The sequence below is a fragment of the Corylus avellana genome, chromosome ca7 (genome assembly GCF_901000735.1).
Source record: "Corylus avellana chromosome ca7, CavTom2PMs-1.0".
NCBI classification, from domain to species: domain Eukaryota; kingdom Viridiplantae; phylum Streptophyta; class Magnoliopsida; order Fagales; family Betulaceae; genus Corylus; species Corylus avellana.
Window position 1 is genome coordinate 20,570,866 of NC_081547.1, and position 12,283 is coordinate 20,583,148.

At 39.0% G+C, this 12,283-nt stretch overlaps 1 protein-coding gene across 1 annotated transcript; it reads left to right on the forward strand.

Moving 5' to 3' along the window:
• The first annotated feature begins 3,099 nt into the window (after positions 1 to 3,099).
• Positions 3,100 to 3,609, forward strand: LOC132187987 (uncharacterized). The gene has a single exon (XM_059602409.1). It carries the CDS (start codon positions 3,100 to 3,102, stop codon positions 3,607 to 3,609), a length of 510 nt encoding a protein of 169 aa, XP_059458392.1.
• The last annotated feature ends 8,674 nt before the right edge of the window (positions 3,610 to 12,283 follow it).

A 12,283-nucleotide genomic window follows, 5' to 3' on the forward strand; every position in this document is an offset into this window, starting at 1 on the left:
TTTTTCCCTACATGAATGAGTTGAGGATAGCCTGCAGGTGGATGATTAATGAAGGGATTCCATTCCTCATGAGGGTGATTAGCGTATCACCACCGGCAATGATTGGGAGAGTTTTCCTCCAACTTAGTTGATGAAATTGACATGTATTTCTTAACATGTGAAATATATATATATATAATAGCCTATGAGAATGAGGTTTCATAGAAGCATGCCTTCAATGTACGTTTGGAAATATTAAAGCATGCAACACATGTATAAATGTAACCCACTTCATCATTATCTGCCAAATATGGAGACTTCTCTCTTGTGATCTAGCACCATATTAGTAAAATGATAGGTTGGAGAGACCAATTGTGGTTCTGGGCGCGACCATAGTAGCACTTACCCGCTGAGAACTGTTGGCGTTCTCTCAAGTCCAACTGAGCCATAGCTCGACCCAGCCCCATCAGGGTATCAATGGGAATCGGCTAATAATAATCAGATATATGTGAGGATTCTCCATTGCAAAGATTCGAACGCACACCCTAGTACATGCCCTAACCACTCGAGAATTTTCTTGGGTCATTGAACTACGGGTACCTTGATGGTGACATAAAGAGATTATTAAAGCACCAAATACACTCTGAAGCTTCAATACATCGAGCTGTGAGGCAAGAATCAAATATGGAAAAGATCCAATTCTTCTACCAAGATAAATCAAATTATGACATCTTTTTTTCCCAAACAAAAAATTAAAAACGAAGCAAAAAAACAAATGAAAACATTACAATAGACATTTCCCTCTTATGATTCCTAAACATTGCTATTGTAGACATTTCTTCATTGTTAGAAGAGATTTGAATTGATACATCCTGGCATCCACAATGTTACATTATTGAGGTCGGCTTGATAAAGAAGAAATTTAAAAGTTAGAAAAACCATAGTTTTATTAAATGGTGATTATGCTTTTATAGGAGACACTTTTGCCGCAGTATATGACAACTGACATGATTATTATTTATTGGAAAATTATAAGGATCATTAACATAAAATAATCAATGATGGATGTCGTATATTATAAACAAACTACAAAGCTAGCTCTTCTCAAAATCCCAACATTTTAAATAATAATAATAATAATAATAAAAGAGACGTTTCTCTGTTATAGGGTTATAGGTTTCAAGTTGCTAATCTTGTTTCTCATTACACAATAGCCATGTAATCTGTATATAATTTAGGCGTTCATGCATTTTTCTTTTTTTCTAAATTAGTATTTTTCAAAAGTCTAGATGTGAATAAGATCTCTATAGAATCCTGAAAATGGCCCGATAAACAAAATTACTCAATTACTAAAAAAACAAAATTACTCAATTACTAAAAAAAGAAAGAAAAGAAAAGTCAACATATCCCTTTCAAATTACAACCCAATTAATTGGCAATGTCTCATCTAAACTATCAAAAAAATTGACAATGTCCAAGGCCAGTAAAAAGACAAAAAAGACCATATATATTTTTTTTTTTTCAATAAGACAAGAATACTCCAATAAATTCAACAAAAAAAAATCTTTTAATTTTTTCAATAAGGGTATTTTCGTCATTGGGGGGGAGAGAATTGACAAATTTTGATAGTTTGGAGGGAACATTGTCTCAATTGAAAGTTTGGGATGAACATTGTCAATTAGATGGTAATTTGGGAGGCTATGTGAACTTTTTTTTTTTAAAAAAAAAAACAACAAAAAAGCAGTCTGACATTGTCTTCTATTGGGTAATGGATCAACCACAATGCCAAAATGGGCCCCCAAACCAATAAATACAATGAAGGCCTATCAATGAAAGGCCCAGGCCAATTCGTACCAGCCCATGAGGGTAGAACTGGCAATACAAAGAAGGAAAGCCACGTTCACAATGAACGTGGCCAAGCGTGTAGCACCAAGCCAAGCCATGTGTAAACGTGCCCGAGCTAAGAGCACCAACCCATGTTCGGCACGAACATGACCAAGCCATCAGCAGACTCCACGATCCCACGATTTAACAACCTACGATCCCATTATCCACAATTTAAGCATTGCACATAGTGGATCCTCAGGAATGTGGGGCCAAGAATTCAGGGACCACTACTTAGCTATAACTGCTACTTGATGCCTATAAAAAGAGGCTCATGCCAGGTATTTGGTTAATCACACCAAAGCATTCCTTTGCTCACTTTATCTCTTTGAGAAATAATCAACTAACTTAGGCATCGAAGCTATACCCCGCCAGCACACCCCGGCAAACTCTTATATATCCTACTTGATCACACCTCTTGGATTGTTGAGTCACTATTCTTGAAAACTGTCATCAACATCTTCTTTCAAAGAAATTAATCACTTTTAAGTTTATACAATTGCAATATATAGTAAAGATGTGAAATCGGGTCATCTCATGAGATTTATTAATCCAAATTTTATATGATTTTTTTTTTTTTTTTGACGTCCATTTTGTATAGATCACTGTTGAGTTGGCATAATACATTCACCATTTTTTTGTTCCTTTCTAATTAATGGTAGATGGAGCATGCTAACTCAGTAGAGATGTAAGTCTATGTTAAGTTCCTTCCTAGTTTTCTCTCTCGAGACGACTAGCGATGAGGGTTCTGTCTCCCACTGGTGACAGTTGTGGAGGGTGCGGCAAATCGGCGACGGAAGGAGGGCAAGCGTATGGTAGAGTGGTGAAGGAAAGAAGGAGATGGCGGAAAGTATTGAAAGTCTGTGTGGAAAACTCACGTTACTGGAAGGAGAAAAGAAGGGAATCACAATAACGGAGGGGGAGGTCGAAGAGGCAAGGGCTCAAGGCTGTAGGTGTTTGATAGGGAGACTCTGGACGGAGAAGACGGTGAATAAGGAGGCATTCAAGACTGTGCTATCTCGAGTGTAGCGAACAGTCTGAGAAGTAACCTTCAAGGAATCGAATAACAATGTGTGGCTATTTTAGTTTGAAGACGAGTTTGATATGAGGAGGGTTCTCGATGGCCGGACATGGCCTTTTGATTGCCAGGTTTTGGTGCTTAATGAATTTGATGGCAGTATCCCACCCACACAAATGCAGTTCACACACTCCCCCTTTTAGGTGCAAGTGTATGAAATGCCATTACTTTTCATGTCCAAGAGGATCGGTGAGAAAATTGGGGCGTCGTTAGGGAAGCTAATGGAGGTTGATGTTGCCGAAGAAGGTGTGGGCTGGGGACAGTGCTTGCAGATTCGAGTGGTTTTGTACCTAACAAAACCTCTTGATAGGGGAAGGGCCCTCAATTTGCCAGGAAAATCCTACTGGGTTATCTTCAAATACGAGAAATTACCATCAATGTGCTTCGACTGTGGTAGAATCATCCATGGAAAAAAAAGATGCCCTATACAAAGGAGTACCAGATGGAGCTCACCAGAAGACAAAAAGCAATGGGGAGTTTGGCTTCAGGTGGACGACAGAAGAAAGCGAACCGACAGTGACTTCCATGCTCCAGCAGGTGACGAGGGATGGCAGCGCAGCCAGGAGGGGGAAAGGGTTGCAGGTGACGGCCACCTCGGGAAACACAAGGTGAATATGGGAACTTCCGGGGCTCACGGTAGCCCTAGTTCAGGGACCAATAGGAGTTAAGGGACAGGATCGGAAGATTCTGGCTCTTGCCATGTTTGTCTCAAAGGAGGGGCGGACGAAAAAGGAAAGGAGGGCGAGAGAGATTCGGCTGAGCAGATTATAGGTGTAGACATAGCAGATATAAATGGAAGGACAGTAGGAGGGGCTAAATAGGGAAAGAAGGAGCTTCGGGGTGACTCACCACTTGGGGCCACAATAAATAAAGCGAGAATTACGTTGGGTGACGGAATGGGTCCTAAAGAAAGGATCAACATGGAGGTGGGGACCCAAAACTCACCCATGGAAGTCACTAATAGCCCAAGCCAAGAGTCAACCCATGAATGCATGGTAGGCCCGGTGGGTAGCAACTTGAGGGTATGGAAGAGGAGGGCTCGTGTGGGGAAGCATACTGATAAGTTTTTGGCCAAGGAAAGTGAGAGTTTAACAAACGGAAAAAGGAAGGGTACTCACCATGACACTGGTGACAAGGCTGGGAGGCGAGGGAAGCGAAATAAATGGGATATTGTGGTGGAAAACCAAGAAGAAAGTAACGTGGCGGTGGCTATTATACAGCCCCGCCAATCCCAATGAGTCTCCTAAGTTGGAACTGCCGAGGGATTGGGCACCCTCGGATAGTTCGGGACCTTTGTCAATTGACAAAGGAAAAAAAGCCCACCATTTTGTTTCTTATTGAAACAAAATGTCGGAAAAATAAAATGGAAGTAATAAGAGTGAAGCTTGGGTTTGAAGGAATGTTTGTGGTGGAACCCAAAGGAAGGAGTGGAGGGCTTGGGCTCTTTTGGAAGGAGAAAGACATGCTAGAAATTCAAAACTATTCAAATGCAGTGGTGAAAATTGGGGATGAGAGAAGCGGATGGAAGCTGACTGGTTTCTATGGCCAACCGGATTGGTCCAAGCGGCATGAGTCATGGTCGCTATTGAGACATCTCAAACAATTTTTCTCGCTGCCATGGTTATGTATTAGGGATTATAATGAGATTACAGATCAAAGTGAGAAAGTGGGAGTTAATCTTCGGAAGGAGACGCAAATGGGACAGTTTAGGGATGCTCTTGACGACTGCAATCTTAGTGACTTGGGCTACATTGGTTCGAAGTTCACGTGGAACAATCGCAGAGAAGATGATGGGTTCATTAAGGAGCGACTGGATAGGGCCACATCCACTACAGGATGGTGCAATCTCTTCAAAAAGTTTGAGCTGCGGGTGTTGGCGGCACGTACATCAGACCATAAGCCACTCCTACTCACCTACACGGACAAGGACGAAGCCTTGGCAGGTCCCTCCCGCGGATCAAAATTTGAGGCACAATAGCTACATGACGAAGAAGCAAGTGGGATCATCAAAAAGGCATGGGAATCGGAGCAGTTGGGAGGGTCGAGTATAATCAGTGTGCAGGCAAAATTAGCTGCATGCAAAGCTAATTTGCGTAAATGGAGTTGGCAAAAATATTGGCGTGTGGAGAAAAAGTTAAAGGAAAAGACTAAGGAGTTGGAAGCGATACAGCAGCAGGAGAATTCGGAAAATGTGGGCAATATCAAAGTGTTGCAAGGCGAGATTGATATTCTGTTGGAGCAAGAAGACACGCGGTGGAAGCAATGGGCTAAACAAAATTGGTACCAACATGGCGACCGTAATACCCCATTCTTTTATGCTTGGGCAAGCCATCGACGGAAAATCAATCATATTGGAAAGATAATCGATGAAGGGGGGAACGAGTGGAGCAAAATAGAAGAAATTAGTAGTGCCTTCATTGAGTTCTACCAAAAGCTTTTCACCACCGGGGCAGTCCAGGAGTGGATGAGTGTTTGGCTGGGATGGAGGGGAGAGTTACGGAGGAGATGAATAATACGCTTCTCAAATCGTTCACTCAGTGTGAAGTGGAAAGCGCATTGCATCAGATGCATCCTTTAAAGTCTCCCGGACCTGATGGTATGTGGGCGGTATTTTACCAACATTCCTGGGGCACGATTAACAAGGAGGTATGTATGGCTGTGCTAGATTATCCGAATAACGGAAATTTTGACTCCTCTATCAATAAGACTTATATCACTTTAATTCCAAAGACCAAAGATCCCACACGTATTACTGAATATAGACCCATCAGTTTATGTAATGTCATTTATAAGTTGATTGCTAAAGTCCTAGCTAACAGGCTGAAGAAGGTTTTGTCACAGATTATTTCTCCCAATCAAAGCGCATTCATTTTAGGCCGATTAATAACAGACAATATCTTGGTGGCTTTTGAAGCCCTTCATACGATGGATGCTAGAATGCCGGGCAGGAAAGGGTATATGTCACTTAAGTTAGACATGAGTAAGGCCTATGATCGGGTTGAATGGGCTTTTTTAGAGGCTATTATGGTAGGATTGGGTTTTGCAGTGGAATGGGTGGAGAAAGTGATGACATGTGTCCGCACAGTCACATATTCTATCCTTATCAACGGCCAACCTTATGGGAAAATTGTGCCAACTCGGGGTATACAGCAAGGGGACCCATTATCTCCTTACCTATTTATTTTATGTGCGGAGGGACTTAGCACCTTGCTGAAAAAGGCAGAACGGGAGGGACGGATTTCAGGACTCCCCATTGCTCGAGGAGGAACGAAGGTAAATCACCTTCTATTTGCGGACGACAGTTTACTTTTTTGCCGGGCTAGTATTTTGGAGTGGAATCGTATTCAAGAAGTTTTGGAGGTGTATGAGAAAGCCTCGGGCCAACAATTGAATCGAAGCAAAACATCCATTTTCTTCAGTAAGAATACCAAGACTGAAGCCAAAATGGTTATTCTTGCTGCAGTAGGGGTGAACTCCACAGCTAGGTACGAGAAATATTTGGGTTTACCAGCTTTAATTGGGAGATCAAAGGTGAGTACCTTCACAAACATTACAGGGAAGATTTGGGACCGCATAAATGGGTGGAAGGAGAAGTTCCTTTCGCAAGCAGGGAAGGAAGTTCTTTTGAAGGCCGTGGTGCAGTCAATCCCAACATACACAATGAGTGTTTTCCAATTGCCCAAACGCTTTGTAGGGACATTAATTCCATGATGGCTAAGTTTTGGTAGGAGTATAAGGAGAATGATTCGCGGATTGCATGGATGAGTTGGCACAAGATGGGTATAGCAAAGGAGTGTGGCGGGTTGGGGTTTCGTGACCTTGAAATGTTCAATTTAGCGCTCCTCGCGAAGCAAGGTTGGAGATTTTTGAACAACCCCGACACTTTAGCATCTACTATATTTCGAGAAAAATATTACCCACAAGGGGCTTTCTTGGGAGCAAATTTGGGGAGGAAACCATCATACGCGTGGCGAAGTATATGGAATGCTAAAAGCCTACTCAATGAAGGCTTAATGTGGCGCATTGGCAACGGAGAATCAGTCCGGATATGGGAAGATCGGTGGCTCCCATCTAATGGTTCACATAAATCCAGTCTCCAATTAAAATTTTACCTAGAGATGCTAAAGTGAGTGCTCTCCTTAATCTTGATACTCAGTGGTTAGATACGGCCTTGGTGCATAATGTGTTTAATGAAGATGAAGCTAGGGCGATATGTGGAATGGTGGTGTGTCCCAATACTAGAAGAGATAAGCTGGTCTGGGCAAGGGGGAAAAATGGTGTGTTCACCGTGCGGAGTGCCTATCATCTAGCCAAAGAAATTGGGCAAAGGGAAGAAGGGAGCTGTTCTAAAGAAAATCTGCTTAAGAAGGTGTGGAAAGGGATTTGGAAGATCCAAGGAGCAAGTGTGGTTAAAACTTTCATGTGGCAAGCATGCAACAATATCTTGCCCACCAAGGAGATGTTGTATAAACGAAAGATTGTTCAAGAGCCTTCCTGCCCGATTTGTAGTTTGACAACTGAAACGGTTGGCCATATACTTTGGAGTTGTCCATCGGCCAGAGATGTGTGGACTGAGTGCTCTCCCAAAATTAGTAAATGTTCCAGTAGTGATGATAATTTAAGAGATATTATGGCCCATTTGATGGAGAGACTGGATGCGGATCAGCTACAATTTATGGCGGTAGTAGCTCGACAAATCTGGGTAAGGAGAAACTCGGTGGTGTTTGGGGGGGAATTGACTGCTCCAAGCACTTTAATACGCTGGGCCAAGGACCAAGTAGAAAACTGGTGTACATTCTCCAAACGAAGACCAAGGAGGGAGGTAGTGTCGGGGCCAGCTCCTTCTGCTACTTGGACCAAACCGCCTCAGGGCTTTATGAAGATCAACTGGGATGCCTCGGTGGACAAAAGGCGAAACAGGATGGGCGTTGGTGTATTGGTTCGTGACCATGATGGAAGAGCTATTGTCATGTTTTGCACGAGCAAGGAGTACGTGCAGGACCCAACTATGGTGGAAGCTATTGCGGCAAGGGAAGCGGTGATGTTGGCACAACGACTGGAATTACGGCATAAGGGGACTCCTTAGAAATTGTCCAAATGCTGCAAAAGGAAGATGGATGCTGGTCGATATATGGGCATGCGGTAAATGATGCAAAGGAGAGACTGCAAACATGGCAAAGGTGGGGAGTTCAACACGTTAGCAGATCGGCCAACGGTGCTGCTCACCAACTCGCCAAGCTGGCTCTCGGGTATGACGCAGCCCAGGAATGGAGGGGGCTTTTCCCACAGTGTGTGCAATCTATTGTATCCAAGGAATGTTGAGTTTTTAAGCTCGGTTAATGAATACCATTTCAAAAAAAAAAAAAAAAAACTCAGTAGAAATGTACGCGAGAATGCAAAGAAGCATTTATTTTTTCATATACATCAAATTCAATAAAATTTACAATAGCAGCTTCTTACCTAAGACATTAATTTTCTAAACATAACTAAATAAGAAATTTCTTGTAAAGAGTCAACAACTCCTCTGAGCTGTCCTTGAACAAATTAACAAGTCTGCTACCAAATGCTAGCTAGTCCTTCACTGGAAAATCATATTAATGGCTAAAGAAATCTGCATTTGTTCTGAGGATCAAAGGAGTTAAACTTGTGTGAAGTAATTGGCATAGACAGAGATCTATAGTAAGCCTAAGTAATTAGAGAAGCTCATTCTCTCATGAAAAGAAAATGTAGATATGATGAACTGAATAGATGCAAGAAGATTTTTTTAATGGGAAAATACATTTTACTTCCTAACAGGCTGAACTATCTACCAATTTGCGCTTTTAACCTCAATGTTTAAAAAGTGACACTTTGCACCCCCAAACTTCCAAATTGTTGCAATTCGACCATTCTGAATTTTTTTTTTTTCCAAAATGCCCCCATCCCAAGTTAAAAAAAAAAAAAAATTAAATAATTAAGGGGTGGCCGGTCTAGGGTGGCCGAAGCCACCCCCAAGCCCAACTGAGATGGCCAGCCACCCTTTAATTTTTTTTATTTTTTATTTTTAAACTTGGGATGGGGGCATTTTGGGAAAAAAAGAAGTCAAAACGGTCGAATTGCAACAATTTGGAAGTTTTTTTGGGGGGGGGGGGGTGTAAAGTGTCACTTTTTAGATATTGGGGTTAAAAGTACAAATGGATGGATAGTTCAGGGGGGTAAAATGTATTTTCCCATTTTTTTTTTAATCTTCTTCAATTAAAAAGAAGAGAACATAGAATGATAAAATAAAAATAAAAAATAAAAAATCCTCTTAATTGAATAATCAAAAAACCAGTGTGACACTGGCAATGAATACATGCCTCATTTGTTTGAACCACATGCTATATAACACTATCAGCAGTGGATAAGCCCACAAATTTCTGAGGAAGCAAGAGGTGCAAAGATGAACAGATTAAGAAAAGGAAGAAAAACTAGAATTTTAATCAAACCAAGATAAATGTTAGATGTTGAATCAAGAAAGAAATGTAAACAGATTCTATCATAAGAAAACAAACCTTCTCATTAGAATGCCCAGTAAGGGTTAAGCTGCAAGCATTATTGGACAGACCACTAGGATTGGTTTTGTTGAGATCCCAAAACATTAATTTGTTGTCAGTGGATGCAGAAACAAGTGTTTTAGAGTCCAAGAAGTCCACCTAGTTCACAGCTTTTACATGGCCAGCTGATACTTAGAGTAATCTTACAAGTAAGAATTTATCTCCTTTTTATCTCTCAAAAGTGATGTAGGTTTTAAAATTACTATTTCATCAAAATTCAATAGTAACTATCCCAAATACCCTTGTTAGATTTGGTAGAAAACTGAAGATCATAGCAGTAAGTTCTATAATCATCAACTCCAAAGGCCAGCAAATGTGAATGAGCAGAGAACTGAACACAGCAGACATCTGCAATGTTCTTGATTGTATCTAAACTGTTTTTCTGCACAAGAAGTTCTCTTGCATAAACCAGTAGCAGGAGCTAGAAAGAACAAGTGTCAAAATGTCACATTATCTTCACATCAGTTGAAGTAAAATTGTCAACATCCTTCAACCTACCTGCACAGTTGTCTTAGTCATTTCTCCAAAAAAAAAAAAGTATAAATCACAAGATTGCATTTGTTTTTCACCATTTTCTATGAGTAGCATAAAGATAAATATTCCAGAAATAAAACAGATCTCTAGAAAAGGAAACTGTTCTTGAAATATCACTTATTTTACTTATATGATCAATAACCTTGCAGTCTTCTTCAAACCCTTTTTTCCTTATACTTTAAAATCATCATAAAAAGGAAAAATCTAAAGTAAAACACTGTTTTTTACTGAATTGGACAAGAGGGAGACACTTAGGCCCCCGTTTGGTTTGCGGAATAGACCATTGGAATGGACTACATAATCATAGGTATAATTATTCATTTGTTTGGTAATACACTATTCCTGATAATAGTTTATTCTCATGGGACTACTAATCTCATACACACAGAATTAGTTAAGCCACTAAAAAATAAGTAGATTAACAAATCCTTAAGGAATGAAATTCATTTTTCAAAAATACTCACAATATATATATATATTCATTTTAAACTTAAAACAAAATAAAAAAATAAAAAATAAGAAAAATAAAGTTGGTGGCTTGACCACCCACCCATGGCCGCTTCTGTGCGTGCCACCCATTTTATTTCATTTTTTTTTATTTTTAATATGAGTTTCAAAAAAAAAAATATATGGAGTTTTTCATAATTTTGATTCAATTATAATTTTTGCGTGTGTTGTTACCAAACTGAGGAATATGAACTGCTATTATATTCTATACTCGTCTATTTTTAGTAGTAGCTATTCTTTTTCCAATGGACTAAGCATTCCGGAACCAAACAAGACCTTAGAATAGTCATCAAATTAACCAAGCCGTCTTTTCATGCTCTGTGAATTAAGAAAATCATTGGCAAGTGCTCGCATCCCATAACCGGAAATCCATCCTAGCAAATCATGTCATGACAAATGCCAAAAAAAAAAAAAAAAACAAACAAACAAACAGGCTCAATCTTTAGAAGAAGCAGCCATAAGATCAAAAAAGCATAAACTTATACCAAGAAATATTTTGTAAATGTTTTAGGGTTCAATACCTAAACAACATAACTAGGAGTTTATTATATAGAAATGTTTAATACAGTTCACCCCCACGCCCAACTGGGGTGGCTTACTTTTTTATTATTTTCTTTTTTTTTTAATTGTTTTTAAAATATAAATAAAATAAAATTATTATTTATATTAATGAGATATATGTCTTATTTATGGCCTTGGGATCTCTATAAAGAGATCCTGGCCATTAACTAGATACTCTCCCGTCTACAATGGACTGGAGAGGATCCAATTCCCCCTTTTTGTCCCTTCATTAGGTTGAAAGTGGCCCTGGAGTTAATAACATGATGAACACTATGATACAAAATTATTTACTCAATTTTTAAAATTATCATTAGATCAAAATCTAATAAAGAAGTATCTCATATTTAATTGCGATTTTAAAAGCCACCTATGAGTGTGAAAATATTGTGTAAAAAATTTGGAATAATTGTAGCATTATATATATATATATATATGAGTTGAGATTGAGAGCATTAAACAACTCAATACTTGGAGAATGGATTTAGGATAATTACTGGCGAGTCCATTGGAATCCTTAGTCTATCCATTCACCAATAAATTCCAAATTGTTAAAATATTTTTAATATTATGATTGATTTAGTTTTCTTTCAGGGTTTATTTCCTTTCTTAATATTATAGGTTTATTAAGCTTAGATTGACCTTGGGAGTTATATTCAGTACATTAATTGCAAACACACTTTTTTCAAGTATTAAAACGTATTTTTTCATTGTACAACCAAACAGGTTCTTAAAGCACTGAGTGCATATAATGTAGGAAGAGACACATGCAGTCTCTTTATACATAGGTGGTCTATCTTTTTTTGTGAATTTGAGTCCCACAAATTCAATAGTTAATTATAGAGATGGAAAGAACATGTACAAGAGATGTAAAAAGGCATTTGTATATATATAGCGACTAAAGAAATGTCACGTTTAATAAGAATATAAATTTATTTAAACTTGACATTGATAAATTATTAAAGAAATGTTATGAATACTAAATATTTTATCAAAAGATGGGTGCTAAAATAATGTGGAGTTTATTTACTGATACTCGTAGTATTTTTCTTTATTAATTGTTTTGATCATCCCGGATGAATAAGTTCTACATCATCTTAGTATTAATCTCTTGATAAAAATTATTACCCTTAACATTACTCAAATTATTATAAGGTTGGCAAATTAA

What these genes read in the sequence shown, in the direction of transcription:
- LOC132187987 (XM_059602409.1), top strand. Translation starts at nt 3,100, where the DNA reads ATGCCATTACTTTTCATGTCCAAGAGGATCGGTGAGAAAATTGGGGCG.